General features: G+C 40.2%; 1 protein-coding gene across 1 annotated transcript in view; it reads right to left on the bottom strand.

Annotated features, from left to right (window-relative positions):
* LGR6 (leucine rich repeat containing G protein-coupled receptor 6) overlaps nucleotides 1-23,862 on the bottom strand; it is a 156,170-nt gene that overhangs the window by 92,211 nt on the left and 40,097 nt on the right. Inside the window, exons 2-3 of the mRNA XM_074222378.1 lie at nucleotides 18,675-18,746; nucleotides 14,131-14,202 (exon numbers count right to left, since the gene is read on the bottom strand). Coding sequence (XP_074078479.1) covers nucleotides 14,131-14,202; nucleotides 18,675-18,746 — 144 coding nt within the window. The remainder of the gene's footprint in view (nucleotides 1-14,130; nucleotides 14,203-18,674; nucleotides 18,747-23,862) is intronic.

Here is a 23,862-nt window from a genome sequence, read left to right as displayed (position 1 = left end):
AGAAACCAAGGCCCATCTTTTTTAATATCAATATACCAGTACTGTTGTATGATAGCAGAGATATAAACATGACATCCTTGGAGAAATGGAAAATGAGCATCACACAGAGGGCGATGGTGGGAGCTGGATGCAACATGCAACCAATAAAGACCTTTGAGGGAGAACAGAAATAAAAGATGTCATCAAAAAAGTACACACTCTAGAAAGGGATGGTTGATTCTATGAACAAAGTAAGGGATGCCAGGCAAAGTGCTCCACTGGTCACCTTGCAAACTCAGGGAAAAACCTCTTGCACACTGTGTGGACCCACTTTGGCAAACCTTCAGGGAGGACTTGGGCAAGAGTGGCACAAATAGGTAGATATGGATGGGCTCTAGAGAAGAGAATTACAATCTACAGAGTTGGATCACTTCATGAAAGCAAGTGAGAGTCTTACACCAAAAGTTTTAGTGCAGTTTTAATCGTGACTAAGCTGCACTAATACTTTTGGGATGCCTTGTATATATTTCCAGACTCTAGGTCACATCTTGTGGATACTCAGCAGGTACTAAGTTTTTGACCTCTCCCTTTCAGGGATGTGCTGTAGTTTTTACCCATTCTTTTGCACATTCTGCAACAATCATTAAGTACAGACTCCTTAAAAATGACTTGTGTAATTTCTGGTTGTGATGAGCTTGTGCTAAGTTGCCATCACAAACCCTTCCATTTCCATAAACAAAGCCACATGACTCAGATATTTGTTTGATGCCTACTTATTGGAATATATTGTTGTCTGCGTTCATGCGAACATCTCCCACAGTTGTTTTGATTGCTCTCTTGGATCTTAGAAATTTCAAAGGCTCCATCTGGAGGTAAAGCGCTTTGGGTTACATCTGACAGATCCAATGGTGCGTATATGTTAATAACCTTTGCTATTGTTCAATGAAGTGATGCTTGTTTCAAAAGTATTTCTACAGATTAAAAGAGAAATTTGTCATTTAGTCTGATAATATCTATCAATCTTCTTCCTCTTTTTTGATGAGGAAGTGTTTGGCTTTCTGAGGGGGAAGTTCCATTAATTGTTATACAGTTTTTTGTTAGGGTACTTTCCAGGTCAGTTATGCCACACTGTATACTTCCAAAAGAATTCATTAAGACTGGAATTGCATAGATTACATACTTTGATTGTGTTCTTCCCACTGAACTTTGACTTCAGGATACATATAAATCTCTTAACATATTCAACCATGCTACCATAGAAATATGTTTTGCATGACTTCACATGTATAATGAGTATCATGGCTTTTGCCTTCTCAGTAGATGAGCTGAAGGAAGGGAAAGAATTTAGAATTTTAAATTTTAAAAATAATTAAATAAATGATTGGGTTGTTCTGTTTTGGTTTTTTTTAAAGAAACTATATTCAGCCACAGTTTGCTCCTTGATAGATTTATGTTCAGGTGTAATTTGCTCCGAGAAGACCAAGATATTTGTAAATGTTGCCTTCACCCATTGGTTAATTAGATGTCCAGATTCATGCTCAAAGCATTGGTCTCTATGTTTCCTTGACACATTGAAAATTTTATACTTGAGTGCAAATGTCATTTTGATATAATTGGAAAAATACTCCATGCTAGTTTTAAAATGTTTTTTATACTTTCTGTCAAATATTATAAGGAATATATTTGTTCATACTGGTGTAGCAAATAAAAATTGCTTTGGTATAGTTGGCAAACTGGATTCATGCCATGAAACTCAATAGGGACTTTCTGAAGTTCCAGTCTAAGTATTCTTATCTTTTTTCAAAGTCATTTGAAACATTTTTATCATATTTCAATATTAGATATAGTTTTGTGATGTTTCTGTTATATTTTACTATGAGATATAATTGCTGGAGTTTGCATTAAGTGAAGATTTTCAATAACTCAGCTTCTTCAATTTTTTCCTATTCATATTTTAATAGCTCCTTTATTTCAACAAATCTAGGTTTAGAAATGAAATTATTTCTGTACTGGCCAGCAATATATTGTTGCATGACTTGGGTTTTGACAAAAAGTAATCATGAAGCCCTTACCATTTCCAATTCTGTTATAATATGAAATAATATAATATAATAATAATATGATATAAAATGAAGATATTCCTCTTCAGCCCATTTGTTGGTCTTAGTGATCAGTGTCATTTTCACTGAAGTATTTTCAGCAAATGGGGCATCCACTTTTCTGATTTCTTCTGGTATATTTTGCCTTCTTATGAATACAAAAGGAGCGCTGCTCAATTAGTTATCTTCTGTGTCGATACAATCATTGTAATGGTTTTGAAGAGAGCCAGAACAAAAATCTATGCCTTCTCATCTTTGACTCTTAGGGGCAATTGCATCACAATGACTGAGGTTTTCACCCAATCAGTGATAACGTCAGAACCCAATTCACCAGAATTTAAATGAGATTTCTTACAGGATTTCTTACAGGCTTCCAAATTTACCATAAAAGTTTTACAACATAAGAAGTCCTTTTCTTCAAGGACAGATTAATAATAATTAGTAATAGTAGTATTTTCTCTGAGCTCTCCATAACTGCAATGAAAATTTAAAATGTCACCTGGAATAACATCTGGATAAAAGGATAAGTCTAGAGTTGATCCCTAGTCTGTTTTTTCCCCCAACTGCTAGATCCCTGTCAAATATTCATTACCTTGCTCCTAAAAATCTAGGAATGGACAGAAATGGCATTGGATGGAATTGTTAAGGAAGGGATAGGGAGGATCCTAAAGTTCACAGAGGAAGGTCCTCTGTTCCATGGATTCTATTTTTCTCTCTAGCTCTTCTTCATCTCAACCCCTGAGGTCTACAAACCTTAGGAGTCATACAGGAGACTGCGGCCCCTACTGTTCCCTTCTCTTTTTTTAAAAAAAGAAATATTTCACTTGTTTTCCAATTATATACAATATTAGTTTCCACCTATCATTTTTGGTAAAGTTTTTAATTTTACAATCCCCCCCACCCTCCCTTCCCTCCCCCCCACAGAAAGCAGTCTGATAATCTTTACATTATTTCCATGCTATACATTGATCAAAATTGAATGTGATGAGAAAAAATCATATCCTTGAGGAAAAAATAAAATATTAGAGATAGCAAAAATTATGTAGTGCATAAGACAACTTTTTTTTTAAATGAAGGTAATAGTCTTTGGTCTTTGTTTAAACTCCAGAATTCTTTCTCTAGATACAGATGGCATTCTCTGTCGCAGATACCCTAAAATTGTTCCTGATTATTGCACTGATGGAATGAGCAAATCCATTAAGGTTGATCATCACCCCCATGTTGTTGTTACAGTGTTCTTCTGGTTCTGCTCATCTGGCTCAGCATCAGTTCATGCAAGTCTTCCCATCTGTTCCCTTCTCTTACACATTCCAAGAAAATATAACCAAAGTATGATTCTATTCCATAGTCTTTTTGGCTACATACGCTACTGCCTCCTGGTGAGTGAGCTGCTGCCACTGAGACTGGTAGTTGGCATCATTGGAATGGAAATGTCTTGGGGAAGCATACCTGGATATGTTAACCTGTTCACCTTTCACAGGACTATCAGAATGAGAAAGTGTTATCCAAGCTGAGGGCAGAACCTTCACTCAGGGATTCTCAAGAAGGGGGCAGATATAGAGTTAGGATTTTCCTAGAGAAAGATTATCCTTTGGCAATAAAGATAGCATAGGTCAGAAAAATCAATAGGGAAAGGAGCAGGAGCTTGGGAGCATACCCCAAAATCCCAGGCAGGATCAGGAAGGAACTTCTATTTCTTTGGGAACAATGCCCTCCATCTCTGGGAGGGTGCACAAGGCAATTGGTATAATAAGGGTCAATGATCCTGTATACTAGAGATAAGAGGCAGCTTGGTGGCTCAGTGAATAGGGCCTGAAGTCAAGAAAATCCTGAGTTCAAATCCAGCCTCAGAAACTTACTAGCTCTGTGACCCCAGGCAAGTCACTTAACCTCTCTTTGTCTTAATCCATTGGAGAAGGAAATGACAACTCCAGAATCTTTGCCAAGAAAACCCCATAATGCAAATATAAAGCCTATATCAGATTGCCTTCTGTTAAGGGGGGGGCAGTGGGTCCTCAGTAGCTATGGCTGAGCAAAAAAAAAATGATTGATGGAAACTACCATTGTATGTAATTGGAAAACAAATATTTATCTAATTAAAAAAAGAAAACCCCATAGATAGTATGGTCCATGGAGTCACAAAGAAATAGATACAACTGGATGACTGAACATACTCACATTATAGATAGCAGCAGCTCCCCCACCCTCGTCAAAAAAAAGGAGTCCCCACAAAGCAGAAGCAAATTTCTAAAACTCTAATGCACATGATGATGGTCAGAATTAGAAACCAGAAAGAGCAGAGTTACCACCCAAGGAAGGCATTTGACAGCTGAAGTCTGTGGTGCTGTCAGCATCATTTCACAGAAGTCAGAATCAAATGAGGGATCTGGGGAGCCAGCAAGATGCTGAACAAAACTGAAAAATGAATCTAAGCATCAAAAGCAAGCCTAGAGCAAAGTTTTCCCTGAACAACAGTTTTTATTCTCTTCAGTGTGTTTTCTGATGGAATCCTGGCATGCTCCTTTGTCTTCCTCTAAAGAATGATGCTGTCACCTGAGCTAACAACAGCACAGGGTGAAGAGATGAAGGGAGGAAGCAATTCAGCCAGCAGCAGCGTAATTGTGCAGTAGACAGAGGATGAGGCCTGATCTGCTTCCAGATCCCAGCACCGACACTTACTGTCTGGGTAAATGGAGGAAAGTCACTTGCTATCTCTGAGCTTCTACTCCTCATCTGTTAAAGAGTGATAACAATTAAATAAATAAATGAATGAGTGAATTAATATCAAGTGCTACATGAAGATGTTCTCCATTTCCTTTTCTAGCTCATTTGACAGATGAGGAAACTGAGGCAAATAGGATGAAGTGACTTGCCTAGGGTCACACAGTGTCTGAGACCAATTTGAACTCAGGAATATGAGTTTTATCCACTCTAAAATACAATTCAGATAAAATGATGAATAAAACTAAGTGCTGTATAATTAGAATGATCAAATGTCCCCACAAGAGAGATGAGAAAAGGTCCCTACCCCTCATGTTCATAGAAGTGGCAAACTATGGAGATAGAACATTTGCACATAGCATCAGTTTCTATTAATGTATTTGTTTTGTTAAATTGTTTTTTGTTCTTTGTTCCAAGGAATAGCTCCTTAGAGAGGGCCTCAGTTTCCTCAACTATAAACTGGGCATAATAATAGCACCTACTTCCTAGGGGTTGTTGGAAAGCTCAAACGAGATTTGTTTGTCATATAAAAGGAACTTAATAAATTCTTGTTTCTTTCCTTCCTATAAAAATAAAAGATCATCAAATAGTGAGATGGATCTGTAACCTTATCACACTTTGAATTTCAATAATTCAGATCTCTGATCCATCCATGCCTACCTATTGTGTATATACTTCACCCAACTCCTTTAAAGAGCTCATCACAAGGGGATTCACCAAACATGCTAGAGATCTTTGTCACTTCTTCTCAGCATTGGGAGAGGATCAGGAGAGCATCCCTCATCCCTCTTTCTTTCAAACAGTTATTTGATGATGCCCTTTATTCCAGTTCTTTGAAGTTTCTCATTGGTTACATGTTGCAACCTGATTCCCAATAATTGCCACCCATAGGGTAGGTGAACTAGCATCAATGAAACAGTGAGGAGCTCTGAGGAAGAGACAGGAGGCTGAATGTGCCAGGCAACCATTGCTACCAAATTGACCACTACCCTCCTCAGATCTCAGTGGAGATGGCCATGGACCTTGAATCCAAGATCCCTGTTAATAGCACCTTTCTGAAGATGTGACCTGGCAGCTGCTTCTTCAGGTGTAGCAGTTGCTGCCTTCTCAGCAGCCATAGCTACTGAGGACCCAGATAAGAAATACATCAAAGTCCTTGGTAAGGTCAAAGAATGTGGCTTTAACAATGGAAATTATGTTTTAAAAGATGCATTAGTTAGCCACTGCTCCCTAAGGACAGCTGGAAATGTGTCTCTGACTTGCAATTGAAACCTCCTCTATGTGTTGTGTCCCCATCAGAAGATGAGTTCCCTGAGGGCAAGAGTTGCTTTATTATTTGTACATCCAGTACTTAGCACTTAGTGCTTAAACAATAGGAAATGATTGATAAATAAATCATGTGATGCCCATCTTTGGTTCTTCCAAGTCCGTCACTGTTGTTCCAGGTCTTATTACCATATGGAAATACCAACAAAATGTTTATATTCAGAATACAGGCCAAGAAAAATGTGAAACTCAAACAACTTGCAAAAGAATGGATACTGAAAACTATTTTTGAATGTAATTGGAGGGTTGGGGCAGTTAGGTGGCACAGTGGATAGGGTACCAACCCTGGAGTCAGGAGGATCTGAGTTCAAATATAACCTGATACTTAATACTACTTAGCTGTATGATCTTGGGCAAGTCACTTAACCCCATTGCCTTGAAAAAGGTAAAAAAAAAGAATGTAATTGGGAAAAAAAGAAAATATGAGCCTTCACTCTTGTGGAAAATTTGATATCATTTGCACAGTTAGTTAGAGTATGGGGGCCTGGAGTTAAGAAGATTCATCTTGGGGCAACTAGGTGGCACAGTGGATAGAGCACTGGCCCTGGAGGCAGGAGTACCTAAGTTCAAATCCGGCCTCAGACACTTAATAACTACCTAGCTGTGTGTGGCCTTGGGCAAGCCACTTAACCCCATTGCCTTGCAAAAAAAAAAAAAAAAAGATTCATCTTTCTGAGTTCAATTCTGGTCTCAGACACTTACTAGCTGCATGACCCCAGGCAAGTCTCTTCACCCTGTCTACCTCAGTTTCCTCATCTGTCAAATGACTTGGAGAAGGAAATGGCAAACCATTCCTTTATCTCTTCCAATAACACCCCAAAAAAGAGATCACAAAGATCTGCACACAACTGAAATGAATAAATAACAACAAGAAAGTATTGAAACTAATCAGGACTCTATCCTCTCAAAGGGCAATGTGGTTCAGTCAAAAGAGCATTGCCTCTGGATCAGTGGACCTAGATTGGAAGCCTACCTTTTACCTTTACTACCTGTGTGAATTCAAGCAAGAATACTAATTAATGAAAAATAACTAACGTGTATGTAGCACCAGCTTTGTGCTGGGCACTGTGCCAAAGGAGTTACATATATTATCTCATTTGATCCTCCACAATACTCTGGGAGGTAGGAGCTACTAGGACCCCTGTTTTACAGTTGAGTAAACTGAGGCAAACAGAGGTGAAGTGACTTGCCCAAGATCAAACAGCTAGGGTCTGAGGCCAGACCTGAGTTCATATCCTCCCCATTTCATGTCTACTGGATGATGGGCATGAAAGTTCATCCTTATACCTATCTAGCCTCCATTTTTGTGTCTTGATTTCTTGGGAACTGCCCATTGTAGTTCTGCCACTGATGGTGCAGAGGCATTTGGACAGGGTGAGCATGCTATCTCCAGTTGTAAAGAGTTTAAGCAAGAGAATCAGTTCCCTTATCCCACTCCCTAATCCCTCTAGGCTGGATTAGAGGGAATCCCTGGAGACAGGGGGCTGGCCAGGTTGGGCTCTAGAGACCCTGGCAGACCCTGGAAAGGATGGGATGTGGGATCATGGGATTGAGCCCAAGCAGCCAAATTCCACTGGGATGCTTGAACTAGAGCTCCCACCCTGAACCTCGCCCGGCCCCACGGCTCCTTCAACTGAGAGCTCTGCTGGTGGAAAGGGGGTGGGCGGGCAGGCTGCGGTTTTACCCAGCGCCTTTGATTTATTGCCTAATTCAGGAGAAGAAGAAAGGCAGCTCATCTCTAAGCTGGAGACTTAGGGGAGAGACGCGAGCCTCACATCTTCTAAAAGCCCAGCCAACAGTGCCCCACTCTCTAATCCCGGGGTGCAGGCCTCAGCCTGCCGCCAACCCTCCCGTGTGCACTGCTGCGGTTGGGTTCAAAATGTCTCCCCCAGGCAGTGAATGTTTATTGAGAGAGAGAGAGAGAGAGAGAGAGAGAGAGAGAGAGAGAGAGAGAGAGACAGAGAGAGACAGAGAGACAGAGAGAGACAGAGAGAGACAGAGAGAGACAGAGAGAGACAGAGAGAGACAGAGAAGCAGCAGGCTGAAGGAGAGAAGAGGTTACATTTCCTCTAAATAGAGATGAGAGAGAGAGAGAGAGAGAGAGAGAGAGAGAGAGAGAGAGAGAGACAGAGACAGAGACAGAGAAGCAGCAGGCTGAAGGAGAGAAGAGGTTACATTTCCTCTAAATAGAGACGAGAGAGAGAGAGAGAGAGAGAGAGAGAGAGAGAGAGAGAGAGAGAGAGAGAGAGAGACAGAGACAGAGAGACAGAGAGACAGAGACAGAGAAGCAGCAGGCTGAAGGAGAGAAGAGGTTACATTTCCTCTAAATAGAGACGAGAGAGAGAGAGAGAGAGAGAGAGAGAGAGAGAGAGAGAGAGAGAGAGAGACAGAGAGACAGAGAGACAGAGAGAGACAGAGACAGAGAGATAGAGAGACAGAGAAACAGAGACAGAGAAGCAGCAGGCTGAAGGAGAGAAGAGGTTACATTTCCTCTAAATAGAGACACTTAGGAACAGTCTGCACTCCAAAGGGCAAAGTCGAAATTCAGAAGACTAACAATGAGTGAGGGACAAATACAGAGAGAGAAATCAAAGACCGGTCTTGGGGTGGGGGGTCAGAGACAGTGAGAAACTGAAAGCAAGAGACAACCCAAGAGCGAGTCTCAGGAGCAGAAAGTAAGACTCAGAAAGTCTAAAGACAGAAATGATGAAGGAAAAAGAGACAGAAACAGACATTGACAGAACTGAGAAAGCAAGAGTGGGCTGCAGAAGACAAGGCAACGGGGGGGGGGGGGGGGGGGGAGAGAAGATTCTAAGGTTAGGAACCATGGATAGGGATAGGAGGAGGGAAGGGATACCACTAAGGACTAAGGACTCTGACTATTGTTTGGTGATTAATCCACAAGATCCTCATTGCAGAACTCCATAGCATTGGATAGCTTCTTCCTCCTCAGAGACCCTCTGGCACCCAAGCCTTGAGTCCCTATGGCTATCTCTCATATTTGCCTATCTCAAGAAGGATGAGATTGGGACAAGCTGGTAGGCAGTCTGAGCAGAGAAACACTAAATATTTAAATGATTGCTCTAAGTAAAGTGCTGAGGAGACTAAGAGAAAAGAAAACCAGTTCCTGCCCTCTGGAGCTTATTTTCTAAGAGGAGCATACAACCTGTCAAAGAGATAAAGAAATGCAAAATCGTTTGAGGAAGGAGAGAGGACTTAATAACCATTCAAGACAGGGTTCATGAAGGACAGAAGTTTTTGATTTTGGGCGGAGTGGTTTTTTTAAGGTTTTTTTCCCTTTTAGTTTTGTGAAGCAATAGGGTTAAGTGACTTGCTCGAGGTCACCCAGCTAATGTATATCAAGAGTCTGAAGTTGAATTTGAACTCAGATCTTCCTGACTCCAGGGCCAAAGAGGTTATCTTAGTCCATGAATAGATTTCAGACTCTCTTATTTGTTTAGTATCTTGATAACTGCAGTTCATTAAATTAATTTCCTATGTATTTATATATTAAAAATGTTATTCTAAGAGAAGGTCTCTAGGCTTTAGCACACTGTTAAAAGGACACAAAAACTGTTAAGAGGTAGCGCCCAGTTGAGCCTTGAAAAAAGTGATGTGAATTCTAAGAGCTATCGATGAGGAGGGAGCATTTTCCAGGCAAGGGGATGGGATCGTCTATGCAAAGACATCGAATTGGAATACCAAGTTTGGTAAATACCAAGTGGAGCTATTTGACTGGAATGCAGAGTGTGTGAAGAAGATGATGAATGTGAAATAAGCTGGGATACAGACTGGAGCCAGATCATGAAATGTTTTAAATGCCGGATGAAAGAGTTTGCGTTTTAGAAACAATAGGAAACCACTGGAAAGTTTTGAGAAGGGAAGAGGCATGATCAAGTTTTAGGAAGATTGCTTTGACAACTTTGTGGAGGATGAATTATATAGGGGAGAAACTCAAAGAAGACCAATTGTAGGCTAATTCGCAACAGAAAATAAGGGAAATCTGTGAGTAGTCCAATGAACACAATTTAGGAGCAAATTGAATAGAGAGGAAGAGGAAAAGCCACAGAGAGAGAAGGAGAAGCAGAGAGGAAAGGGGAAAGAGAGGAAGATAAGGAAGAGAACAGGGAGAAGGAAAAAGGAGAGAGAGGTAAAAAAAGGGAGAAAGAAAAAAAATTTCGAGCTGGAATAGAAATGTCTTGGGTTTTCCATTATCATAAAGTGGTCATCAAATCAGTTGCAAGGAAAAATCAGATGGAATCAGTGTGACAAGTGTGTCCAACTATATCTCTTCTGAAAAATAGCACCTAAAAGGAAAGGTGAAAGTAACTGGGATGATCAAATCTGAAGAGAAGGCTAAGGGGGAATAGACAAATAATTTTTTCTAGACTCATAAAAGATATGATTGATTACTCTAAGAATGGGAATTCAATGAACTTCCTCTCCTTTTGACAATGGAAACAAGATAATTAGACTAAAATTATAGTCAGAGACATTGAGGTTAGACTTCTGAAGAAAGAAAGGAAGAAGGGAAAAATAAATATTTCTATTCAGAAACCATTCTTAGTTCTTCTTTGGGAGGAAGTGGAATGAAGTATAATTGAGAGAATTCAGGTTTGTTTCTCTGGGTTCAGTACTGAAAAACATGAAGAGATACAGGTGCAAACATGGTCTCTAGTAAGAAAAGACTTATCTCCTTTAATTAGCAATACCATGGCTTAGTTTGTAGTCTAAGGGGAATAAAAATAGTGGGAAATGGTTCTTAGATACACAGAAATATTTTTAGCAGTATTTTTTTTATAGTGGGAAAGAACTGGAAGCAAAGTAAGTTCTTTCTTGAGGAATGGCTGGACAAATAACAGCATATGGATGTGTAAGGGGATTGGGGTGGGGGGGAGGGAGGTGCTTGAAAAAGACCATGACATCAGGGAGGTTATGTCAGCTAGATGGTGCAGTGGATAGAGCACTGACCTTGGAATTAGGAGGATGGGTGTTCGAATCCCGACTCTGACACTTGACTCTGACCTTGGGCAAGTTATTTAACCTGATTGCTCAGAATCCAGGGCCATCTCCAGTCATTTTGATTCATATCTGGTCACTGAATCCAGATGATTCTGGAGGAGAAAGTGAGCCTGGTGATTTAGCACAGTACTCCCTCACTCAGATTCGATTCATGTACTTGTCATGGCACCACCTTCCTGATGTAGTGATCTTCTTCGAAATTGAAGGATAAATATTATTATTATTATGTCGTAAGAAGCATGTGAATTAGATTTGAGTGAGGGGGTCCTAGGCTAAGTCATCAGCCTTACTTTTTCATTCGGAGATATTTGCATCCAGTGGCCAGATATGGATCCAGATGACTGGAGATGGTCCTGGGTGCAAAGTAATCATTGTAATGTGACCCTTTGGGCAGCCTAGCAAAGCTATGGATCTCCATTCAGAATTATGTTGGGTTTTTTAAATTATCATTATTATTTTTGTTAGAGGTTAGTGAAAATAAAGATGTAAATTTTTTCTATCTCCTCCCCCTAAATCTATCCATGGACTGTAAGTTAACCCCCACGCCATCATAAAAGAATGTGACCATTGACATTATTTCATTCTGAAAGGGGATTTTGAATTCTAAAACAATATTTTCATTGATGTGCCCACGCCTAGAATTCTCTCCCTCCTCATCTCCATCTTCCAGTTTCTCTGGCTTCCTTCAAGTCCAAGCTAAAAATTCATCTTCTATGGGAATCCTTTCTTGATCTACCTTAATGCTGCTGCCTTTCTTCTATTGATTATCTACAGTTTATCCCAAATATATCTTCTTTAAATGCAGTTATTTTCATGTTGTCTCCTCTATTAAACTGAGTTCCTTGAAAGAAGAGACTCTTTTACCTCTCTTCACATCCTTAGCAATTAACACACTGGTTCTTAGTCAGTGCTTAATAAATGCTTATGAGTGACAGAGCATTATCATAGAATCTGGCCTTCTAGCCAGAAAAGGAAGAGGACAGTTCCTGGTAGCAGTAGTTTGGGGAACTGTCTCATCCCCCAACACTAGACCTTTGTAATTAGATGTTCTAGAGAGATTTCCTGACGGGGTGTGCTCATTAGAGCAAAAAGAAAATATTCCACATAGTTCCTGCACAATGTCCTAATTGAAAAGTCAGTGAATTAACAGTGTAGCAGATAGAAGATTTTTTTCAGTAGCCCCCAAAGTATTTTCCCTTGAAATCTAAGCCATGGGGGGTGGGGGCACTATGGATTTGGAAGGAACCCTGAAGGAGAGAAAGATTTCACCAGAACTTCAGGGTATTGCTCTTATAGCAATCCCAAATTTAATTCCCTTCTGGCAGGAGTTATCAGGCGGTTTGAATATATTTATCTGTTTGAATGTGTTTATCTGTTCATGGGTTCTCTCAGGTCCTTCCTGTCTTTTGCATTTTCTATGGGACTGAAACAAAGGCTCTTCCAAACTCTGTATGTATTCAAATTATTGAGTATTTGGTCAGAATTGGAAGTCCTATTGCATTCATTTAAGAAACCAAGACATGGACTGTATTTAGATTTTTTCTGAAGTACTCCAGGTGTTGTATAAAGGAAAGAAAATGACCCTCCTGGCTCAGCCCCCAAGACCAGATCCTACCTGCATGAGCCTAGAATGCTTGGGAAAGCAGAGCCACAGGTTACAAATGTAATAATGTCTGCGAGAAATGATGAATAGGGAGAATTCTGAGAACTTGGGAAAACTTGTAGGAACTGGCACGGATCTATGCAAGCAGGACCAGGAGAGCAATTTATATGATGACCACAATAATGTAAGGAAAAACAACAGTACAAGACTTCATAACTATGCCCAATCATGACTTCAAAGTTCTGATGATGAAGCATACCTCCCTCTTCTCAGCAGATAGGTAGTGGTAGACAATAAGTGAAGAGTAAGGAATACCTTTTCAGACATGATGACTGCGTTGACTTATTTTGCCTAGCTATTTGTTACGTGGAAAAGTTCTATTGGGATGCTGAGGTGGAAGAGAAAGGTAATTTTACAAAAAACCCACTTTATTTACAAAAATTCAAGCTCCTCCAAAAGTATCAGGAGGCCATTATTCCTGTTGCTACAGTATGTTCTCAAGCTGATTTGAATGCCAAAAGTGAGGAAGACACAATCAGGGTCACATAGGATGGGAAAAGGAGGTAGGTCATTGTCCCGAGACATTAAAAGAAGAGGAAGCTATCATAATATGAACTGAATCCTCTATGGCTAATTTATACAAAAATTTGAATCCATTGAAACCACAGAATCAGTGGAGTAACAAGAAAGAAGATTCTTCCCTTTACCAAAGTATTGGGATATCAAGCTTTCCTAATATACCAACATATTAATTTATAGCTTCTTAACTATCTGAATGACAATCCTTTCCTGTATGTACCCCTTACCTGTATATCGTTATTCTCCTACTAGACTTAAAACTTTAAAAAATTTTTTCTCTTTAAAAAATAATCTTTTTAAATATTTCCTTTATTTCTAAATATTCTTCTTTACCTCCCCTCCCCGACAGTCAACTCATAACAAAGAATTTTTAAAAAAAAAAGCAAAAGGAAAAAGAAAATGGCACCTCAAAATTATCTAACTCATCAACAAATCAGAGAATATAGCAATGTTTCAAAACTATAGCCCTCTCACTTTTCCACTGAACAGAAGACATCTTTCCTTATGCTAAGCTTGGTAGAATGTCCTTTCTTTAAAGGTGAGTATTATTTCTTGTTTTTTTTTTTATACTCATGTGGGGTATATTGGCATGACAAAGTGGAATCAGAGAAATTCAAATAATTGGCATTTCTGTTAATTAAGAATCCACCAAAAATAAGGACCAAGAAACACTGAAATAGTGAAGTAAGCAAATGGAGACTAGAATTTGGGAGGCACCATTGGCTTTTGATAAGAAAGTTCCACCCACGGCTTGTTCAGGATCTCATGTCTGTGTGTAATGTGACAAATACCTATACTTACAAGATTTTCAGGCTGTAGAGACCAGAAAATGCTTGTCCTGGGATGTGGGAGAGGTGATTTCCGGAAAGACGGCTGTAAAACAGAAGGAAGGAGAATATGAAGGGTAACCTGAAGGGAGGGGTGGGTTTTGTCAGTAATTACAGTCAATTCTCAATTATATGGGAAAGGATTATAGTCTTGGATCACCCACAGCATCCTATCCCTGACTTCTCAGCCTGATTCTAAGATAATGACAGAATCAAGAAAAGAAGGGGTGAGGGAAAGGGGGTCTAGGAGAGACAGAAAGACAGAGGCAAAGAATGAGTACATATGTTAGGTATGTGTTTCCCCTATTGCATTCCCAAAGTCAATATGTATAAATGTGTGCAAGTAAGAGGGGGAGAACAGTATATGACCCAGGGCATTCCAGAACCAAATATGGTAAACTCTCATTTATCCAGAGGTCTCAGGGAAATGGGCTGTTCTAGTAAATTTAACATTCTGAGTCACTGAGAATTATCATACTCACCGCACAGGGAGTGCCAATTAAAAAAAAAAAGAAAAATGTACTCAGTGTGAAAACTACATAAATATAATTTAATCTTTAATGATTCAGAAGGTATTTATTGATCTTGCAGAGCCTCAGAGAGATTACTCTGACCACAGAATAATAGACTGTTAGAACTGGAAGAGAGTCTAGAGATCAAGAAATCTAAAGCCTGCATTTTACAGTGGTGTGAACTGAGGCATGGAGGGGGAAATTGACCTACCTAAGTAAATTATATAAAAGCATTAAAAGATAAAGGAATTAAAATTTTAAGTTATTTTATTAATAATCTCTGATAATAACATCTTTACTTTGCTATTTTTCATGAAAACACATTTTTCTTTGTTATTTTATTTTATTTTTTCCAGTTATATGCCATCATAGCTTTCAGCATTCATCCATTTGCAAGTTTATGAATTCCATTTTCCTATCACACAAAAATGCATTTTTTTCCATTGACTAGTGATTTCATTAATGTAGAAGGCTATAAATGAGAAATTTCCACTACCAATGTAGACTTACATCTATCTGAAATTTACAGTATTTATAGAATTTCCTAGAGTCTGGAAGAGAAGGTGATTTGCCCAGGGTCACACAGCCAAAATGGAGCAGAAATAAAACTTGAAAAACATATTGGTGAGGAGAGAGGAACTGTATTGAGGAAAATATAATCTGGTTATCTGAGCTCTCAGATGTGAAGATTCTGTATAAATGGGATTTTGAACTAAAAGTTACCTTTGGAGGAACCACAACTTAGGATCAATTCAATTCAATATCTATTTATTAACCAACTACTTTGTGAGAGCACTGGGTTAGGTGCCAAAAGAAATACAAAATGTAGACAGCACATCCCTTATTCTTCTTAGGATTCCCTAAATCCCCACAGGCATTTAATAAATGACTGCTACTTGATTGGTTGGTTGAATAATGTAGAAAATGAGGGCTTCTGCTATTCCTTAGCTATGTCATATTCCTTAGTCTCACCTTTTCCAGTTAAACATATTTTGTATGGAGAGTGTAAGGTAAATTACAGAAAGACTACTGCTTCATATCTAAGTTGGACTAATGACCACTGAAGAAGCTCCCATTTTGGAAGTCTTGTGATTCTATAAGCCTTATCTTTGATGATGTTGATGATGATGAAGATAAATAGTATTTATAAGGTATCTTCTATGTGCCAGGTATTATTAAGTGCTTTCCAAATATTATCTGATTTTATTTTCACAACAACCCTGAGAGATAGATTCTATTATTATCCCCATTTTTACAGATGAAGAAACTGAGGCACACAGAAGCTAAGTGATTTGCCTAATGTCACTGTGCTAGTATCTTAAGGCTTCATCTTGCTGCTCATTCATCATCATGCCAAAATGTCCTCTTGCCACCTCACATCTTCATGACTTCCTTAAAGATGGTTGCTCAAGACTCTTCTCTTTAAGAAACAACTTGGAACAGTGGGAAAATGCTAAACCTGGAGTTATAGGTGTTTTCATGATAAATTGCAAAGTAAAGATGCTATTATCAGGGATTATCAATAAGATATAAACCTGGAGAGAGGGAATCAGGAGCAGGGAGCCCAACTAAATGTCTGCTACAATAGTCTGATAACCGATCCCTTGCTATGCCACTTAGTACCCATGTGATCTTTTGAGGTCTCAGTTTCCTCAGCTGCAAAATGACTTTTAAGGACCCACCTAGTTTTAGAGTTTTGACAATATGATAAGGTACCTTTGAAAGCTAACTCCCACCTACAGTCTACACTAACATCAAATCTTTAATTCAACTCAGCAAACACAGACTAAGTAACTAGTACATGCAAGGGACTGAGCTAATTGGTGAAGATACAAAATCAAGAAAAGACCCTTGCCTGTAAGGGAAGAACATTTTACCAAGCCTGACCTAAGACCTTCATTGGAAAAGGGGAGAACTATGAGTATATGATATTGCATTTCCTGTCAGATTAGCTGATGGATTGAATAGTTTCAAGAAGCTCTTTTCTTTTCTTTTTTTATCTTTTTATTCCTTATGAAAAGGAATATCTATCAGGGGACAGAAAAGAAGTGGCATATTTGGAAATAAAGGGGACACTTTAAAAAAGTATTTTTAAGGAGAAAATTTTTTAAAAAGCTTACACTCTACTAGGAGGGTAAACATACACACAGATAATTATGTAATACAAAATATACATATGATATAACCATGAGGCAATTTCTGGGGAGAATAACTGGGAGAATCAGGAGATTCTTCTTTTAATAGATGATTTAAGTCCATCCTCAAAGAGAGCTAAGTTATCCAAAAGGAGAACTGAGGAAGGGGAGCATGTCAGACAGGAGAGATAGGCAGTCTTTCCAAAGACAGAGTGCTGAAAGATCAGATGCCATATATGGATAAAGTAAGTGTTTCAGGTGAATTAGAGAGTAGCGTGCATAAGGAGAAGTCATCGAAAATACATCTGGAAAGATAGGTTGAAGTTCGACTATGAAGGTCAAAAAGATTAGTTTGTATTTTATCCTAGAGACATCAGGGAGGACCTGGAGCTTCCAGAGCATGGTTTACCCTGATCTTTAGGAATATCCCTTTGGTTGCTATGGAGAGGACCAATTGGAGAGAAGGAATTAGAAGCAGGGAGCCCAATTAAATGTCTGCTACAATGGTCTGGGCAAAAGATGGCAAACACATAAGCTGCCATCATAGTAGTCACAGGAATGTTAGAAAAGTTGTGGGTGTGGAATAGACAAGGGACATCTGAAATTAATAATTTGCGCTTGAATATTCATTAGCTTACTTCTCAGTGTCAAAATTGTTTTCCAACTGTTTCCCTCTTGTGGGTTTAGCCTCTGCAAATGGATTATCAAAGAGTTTCAGAACTGGAATAGACCCCAACAGCTGAGTCCAACCCTTGTCCCGAGAAGACTCCCACTATAATTTACCCATTAAATGGCTGTCCACACTTAGCTTAAAGACTCCAATGAGGGAGCACCTACTACCTCCTGTGACAAACAAGGCATGACAAGACATTTGAATGAGAAACTCTAAGGTGGGGTTAAGGACAGCTGAATGATTCAATGGAGAGAGCCCCAGACTTGGAGTCAGGGAAACCTTCAGACACCCACCATTTGCCAAGAAAACTCCAAAAGGGTCACAGAGGCACATGACTGAAAATGACTAAAAAACATCAGTAGGGACACGAATTTTGATGTTACAGGATAAAAATCATGTTCTGTGGAAGAATGTGGATCATAAATTTTTTTATAAAAATACTATGTCCTAACATTAAAAATAATAATGGATTTTTTACTCTATATCAAAAACCTTTCTCAATTAGGGGGACTGGGGGTGGGGTTCAAAGTCTTAAAAATGAATGTTAAAACTTGTTTTTAACATGTAATTGAGGAAAACTAAACAAAAATAAAATCTAAAAGAACAATTTTTTAAAAATAGCTGATATGTAGCATTTTAATGTTTACAAAGCATGCTACATAATTTATTTTATTTTATCCTCACAACAACCCTGGAAAACAGGTGCTATTATTATTATTATTATTATCCCCATTTTACAGAAGAGAAAACTGAGGCAGACAGAAGTTAAGTGACTTTCCTAGGGAATTACAGAGCTAGTATCTGAGGTCAAATTTGAATTCATGTCTTCCTGACTCCAAGCTCAAATGAGGTCTTTTATAAAAGGCATAACACAGTGTCTGGTACACAGTAGGCATCTACTATATGCATGTTCCCTTCCTTTCCCCTTTCTAATTCCCAACTTTATCCACTGTGACACTTAGCTGGATGAGGGAACACAACTGAGTCACCAGTATCATCTGCATTTCCTTTTTCTCCCAGCCCCTCCTTAATTTTCTTCTCTCCTCCTGCCTGGAATCCCTAGCTCAGCTTCCCATCCTGGAGGAACCCAGAGCCAGCTCCCCATGGATGCCATCTCCCAGGCCTTCCACTTGTCTAGGCTTTACCTGTCTCCAGCCACCCCCATCCCTAGCCACAGCAAAGAGTAGCTTCTACTCACAGCTCCTCCAGAAAGCGCAGGTGAAGGAAGAGGCCAGGCTGGAGCTCAGTGAGGTTGTTCATGCTCAGATCCCTAAGAGGAAAGCAAGAAAACATAAGGAAATGAGATCATTGCTGCTGTGGTCACAATCCTATGATCAGAGGTCATCTCCATACCATGCAATCTGCACTTCTGCCTCCTTGGTGGCCTCCTCTGACTGGAAATCAGATTCCTACCTCTGGCCACTGATGGGTGAGTTTTCACCTGATTTCATCTCATCCCAGGCCAACCAAGCCTCCCTCTCCTCCCTTCCAATTCTTCTCCCCTGGAGAAATGTAAGCTTCCTGAAAGCAAGGACTGTTAATTATTCTTATTTGTATCCAGCACTTAGCCCAGTGTCTGACTCTTGCCAAAGCATTTATCAGGGCTTTTTTATTCATTTGTACAGAGGGTCACAGCAGAAGTTCTTATAACAAATACCACTACTTCCAATACTCGATGCCAATTGGGCATTACAAAATGTATGACTTTCAGAGACAAGTGGATTGAGAGGCAGGATATCCTGGGCTTCTTTCTATGGTTTCTCTCTTTGAGACTAGTCATACTCTTTCTGTGCCTCAATTTCCCCACATTCCCTTTACCCCATCTGCCTCAGGGTCAGAAGAATAAGCTTTTAGAATTGAAAGGGTCTGTAGAGATCATCTTAGTCAAAACCCTCATTTCTACAGAGGAAGAAGCTGAAGCTTAGAAAGGTCAAGTGATTTACCCAATATCACATAACTAGTTGTTAGTAGCAAAACCAGAAGTAAAACCCGGGTCTCCAACACTTTTTTCCCCCACCACTGTGAATCTGTAATGCTGGTTGAGTCTGGGAAAGCAGAGGGATCTGAATTCCTTAAAAGGAAACAGGTTAGGGAAACCAAGGATTACTCTGTTTTCCAGCACATATTCATATAAAAGATGTGATTATTAGGGACAAATTTCCAGACCAATCATTCTAATGATTAAAAAAAAAAAGATTTTAAAAGGTTGTCCATCAAGAGCATAGGCTGCATCACTCAGCAAAAAGTTTTCAAGAGTCATGTATAGAATTTAATATTTAGTTATGACTACAATGTAACCTCTATTACCAATGAGTATAATAATAAAATGTAATAAAGTATGGCTTTGGGGGCTGAGTGTGGGACACATCTAATCTAGAATATTCCAGGACTTTAGAAGTCTTTCAAGTCTTTTTCTTTCTCCTCTTAGATTCTTCTGTATCTGTCTGTCTTATCTCATTAATGTTCTCAAAGTGGAGATTCTGAATCTCTCTCCCCTCCTCCAATCCCTAGAGACCTCAGGGCAAGATTCAGAGGTGAATAATTTGAGAAGCACTGTTTCCATAGCAGACTCCCAACTGAAATCACTATGCCTTGCCTGTCCTATCTAAGATGGTAAACTGCCCCAGCCTATGTGACTTTTTTAGTTCCACCTTCCCTTTGACATGTCATAAAGTTGCTAAAATAACAATCTGAGGGTCACAGATCTAGTGTTGGAAGGACCTCAGACCTCAAAGGTCAGCTAGTTCAACCCTCTCACCTTACCATGACAAAACTGGAACCTAAAGAGATAAAGTGACTTGCCCCAAGTCACATAGACATTGACCATCAGAGACAAGATTCATACTCCAGAACTCATACTCTCTCCCCTTGTAGAGTCCTGCTTACCTCTCCCAGGTAGGATGTTTATAGGTGGCAGCAGAAAGTAGATGGAGGGTTTGGAAAAGAGTGGTTTTTCTAACCTTTTGAGTCACCTAGGGATGGGAGATTCTCATCTATCTATGGACTGTGTTGATCTGTGAATCGTATCCTTACAAAGACTAGAATCAGGAAAGTGGAGCAATTTGTGGGGATGAGATGTGGAGTAAGTAGCCCTCTCTCTGTGAGCATTGCCATGTGTTCACCAACATTACAGGAGTCTTTAGAGGTCTCCTAGCTTGAGCTCTGTTCTAAACCAACACATGGTGTCTGTCTTCAATGAATTTACAATCAAAACTAGATATCATAATGTGACTGGCTATACAAAGGATGCAAAGATGATGTGTAACATGAGCAATAAAGGCATTTATATCTCAAATCCAATCAAGTGCTCCTCCTTATAGGAAGAGCATATTTTTAGGGATGGGGAGCTGGGAAGGTAACCATCAGTGTGCCACTCAGCTCAAGAAACATTTCTTAAGCCTCTGGGATAGATGATAGAGAAGAAACTAAACAATCCCAGCCCTCAAGGAGCTTACATTCTCCTGAAGAAGGTTCAAAATATACCCCTATAGATAGATTTAACAAAAAAGCAAATAGTTTTTTGGAATCAAAGAAGAAATCCAGACAGAGACACTAGGGATATCTGAAGGAGGGGCAGTGGGGAAGGAGAGGAAATATATTTTAGTTTGGGTAGATCAGGAGAGGCACTCAAGCTCAGTCTTAGGGGAAGAATGGGATTATGAGAGATGCTGATGGGGAGTAAGATATCAATCTATGGGGACTTCATGGAAGAGGGAGGATTTCAAGCTCTATATGAATTAGGAAATAATTCTTGAGAACACTGGGTGTTACTTGAGCAAAGGGGAAGAAAGTGTTCAAGAATGCCTCAATATTCTCCCTGGCAGAATTTTCCCTAGAAGAACAATCTCTAATTACCTACAATGACACCCTGGGTGCCCTTTGGTATCACCCATGCAAGTGCCAAAGTCTCATATACATATGGAGGGTGGGTATGAGTTTGATCTGTGGTTTTGTGTCTGAACCACGGGACAAAGGTTGTTTATCCATGAATGCCTGGATTTGCAACTGATGTTTGTATCTGTGCGTGTGTCTGACACATTTGGCTACCAGGAAACCCTGTTTCAAGCTCCCAACAGCTGTTGCCCACCCTTTGGAGCTCCCACCCACCTCTCCCGGGGGGACAGATGTAAGCCCAGTCCAGACCACCACTTAGACTGGTCTCCTCAGCATGTCGTGAATTTGCCCCCTTTCCCCAGAAATCCACTTTCGATGTTGAATCCTGGCCTTGTCCTTTTCCCCAAGAACCCCCACATAAGGTTTATTTTTGTTGCTCAAAAAGGCAAGCTGGAGTTGGTCTAGGGTGGAGGGGTAGGGGAAAGAAGGGGGAGAATGCATTCTGGAGCCCAGCTCAGATCTATAAAAAGACTGTTTAGTCTCAAATGTTTTATCTTTGATAAGGCCTGGGCTCGATCTCAGTGGCCTTTAAAGAAGGCGTTCCAGGTCCGGGCAGGTTGGATCAAGAAAATTTGAAGTCTGAAGTCCAAACACTCCTTTGTCTGAAATTCTCTCTCCCCACCAGGAAAAGATGTCCATCTTTGGGGCAGGATGGGGCCCTATTGTGGGAATCATAGCATGTCTGAGCTGGAAAGCAACCTTAGAGATTATCTACTCTAAACCCCTCAGCATATACATGAAAAACTAAGACTTGGATTGTTTTAAGTGACTTGTGAAAGGTCACACAGCAAATTTATTCTTGAGCCAGAACTAGAACCAATAGTTCCTATTTCACAGTGATTGACTCTTTCCATGCTGTCAATAAGGCTGAATCAAAGAAACATTTTGATGGTCATGATGCTATAAGCACAAGAGGCATTTATATAACACTTCAAGATTCACAACATACTTTTTAACAGTCCTTTAGGTTAGATATGAAAGAATATTATTGTCCATATTTTACAGATGAGGAAATTAAGGCTCAAAAGTATTAATGACAAGCCGCAGGTGACCACTAAACTTGGGAAAGCAACTTGGCATGGTGGACAGAATTCTTGACAAGGGCAAGGGGAGTGGAGGGAATTGCATTCAAATCAGATACAAACTAGCTGTGAGGAGCCGGTCAAGTTATTTAACTCTTTGAGTCTCAGCTTCCCCATCTGTAAAATAGGAATAATAACTATTTTGAAAGTCAATGTGGTGTAGTGGATTGAGAAATAGCCCCGGAGGAAGACCTAGCTGCAAGTTTGACCTCTGATGAATACTAACTTCAGGATGCTAGACAAGTTCCTTAACTTGAGTGGCTCCCAGAACCCTAAGACTATTCAATACAGAGCAAGTGCCAGTCAGTATTGAGAGGTGGAATTGTTTCATCTCGGGGCAGATTAAAAAAAAATTCTCCAAGAGTTGCTTCAAGGATTAAATGATTATTGCCAATAAATTTCATATAGCTGGAATTTGAAAATTGGGGTGGGGGGTGGGAGTGGAAAGGAGTTGGTCCAGGAGTTGTTGTTCTGTGCAGTTTATAGATATCAAACCAAGAGATAATATCTCATTTGACATTCACAACTTTAGGAGGGTTTTTTTTTTTTGCTTCCTCATTTTTTTACAGGTGAGGCAGAGAGAAGAGAGGGTAAGTGAGAGGTCATAGAGCTTGTGATTTGAATTTTGGTCTTCTGGCCTCTGTCCACTGTACCATATAGCTTCCAGATGTTGTGACTGTACCACCTGTCCTAAAGCAGACTCGCAGTCCCCCAGAGGGGAAGCAGGAAGGTCAGGAAGCAGGGGCATTACCAACTTTTTGAGACTGGTCAATTGTGTGGGTTTTCGGGTGGGCCCCGGCGGGGTCCAAGCGGAAGGATGAGAGGGGCAGCCTGCGTGGGGCCCGGGAAGGGAGGGGCCTGGAGGGGACTACAGAAATTCAGGTTTGCAGGATGGGAAGCCTGGGGTCTTTTCTGTCTCCTCCCCCCCCCCACCGCCCCCCAGAGCGCCCCTCACCCCGACAGGGAGGTTGGAGGTGCTGCGAAAACGATTAATTCTAAATATTTACCCTGAGCATTTCTCAACTTGTGTACACAGGCACAGGAACCGGAGTTCAAGGCGAACGCGGGGCTTGTGACTCAGAGTTCATAACTCACCTGTCCCTCCAGGGGCTGCTTCCTAAGCTTTGAAGTCTCGCCCCTTTCACAACCCCCCGCTCTTACCTTCCTGATTAGCACGCTCATTGTTCTTTTGCAGCATAGACGGTGCTTCTCTTTCCTCGCCCCCTCCTCCTCCTCCTCCTCCCTCCCACCCCCTGCCCCAGCAGATCCTATGTTAAGACAACACACTGGGTTCAGTGTCTGTAAGGGAAGAGCAGAGGAGAATGGATTTCCAGTGGGGGAGGGGGCAGGGGTGAAGCCCCATTCAGTCCCGACTGTTTGTACAAAAGGATGGGGGTGGGCTGCGGTTAT

Source organism: Macrotis lagotis, chromosome 2, assembly GCF_037893015.1.
Source record: "Macrotis lagotis isolate mMagLag1 chromosome 2, bilby.v1.9.chrom.fasta, whole genome shotgun sequence".
NCBI lineage: Eukaryota > Metazoa > Chordata > Mammalia > Peramelemorphia > Peramelidae > Macrotis > Macrotis lagotis.
This window is presented reverse-complemented; position numbering and strand designations above follow the sequence as displayed.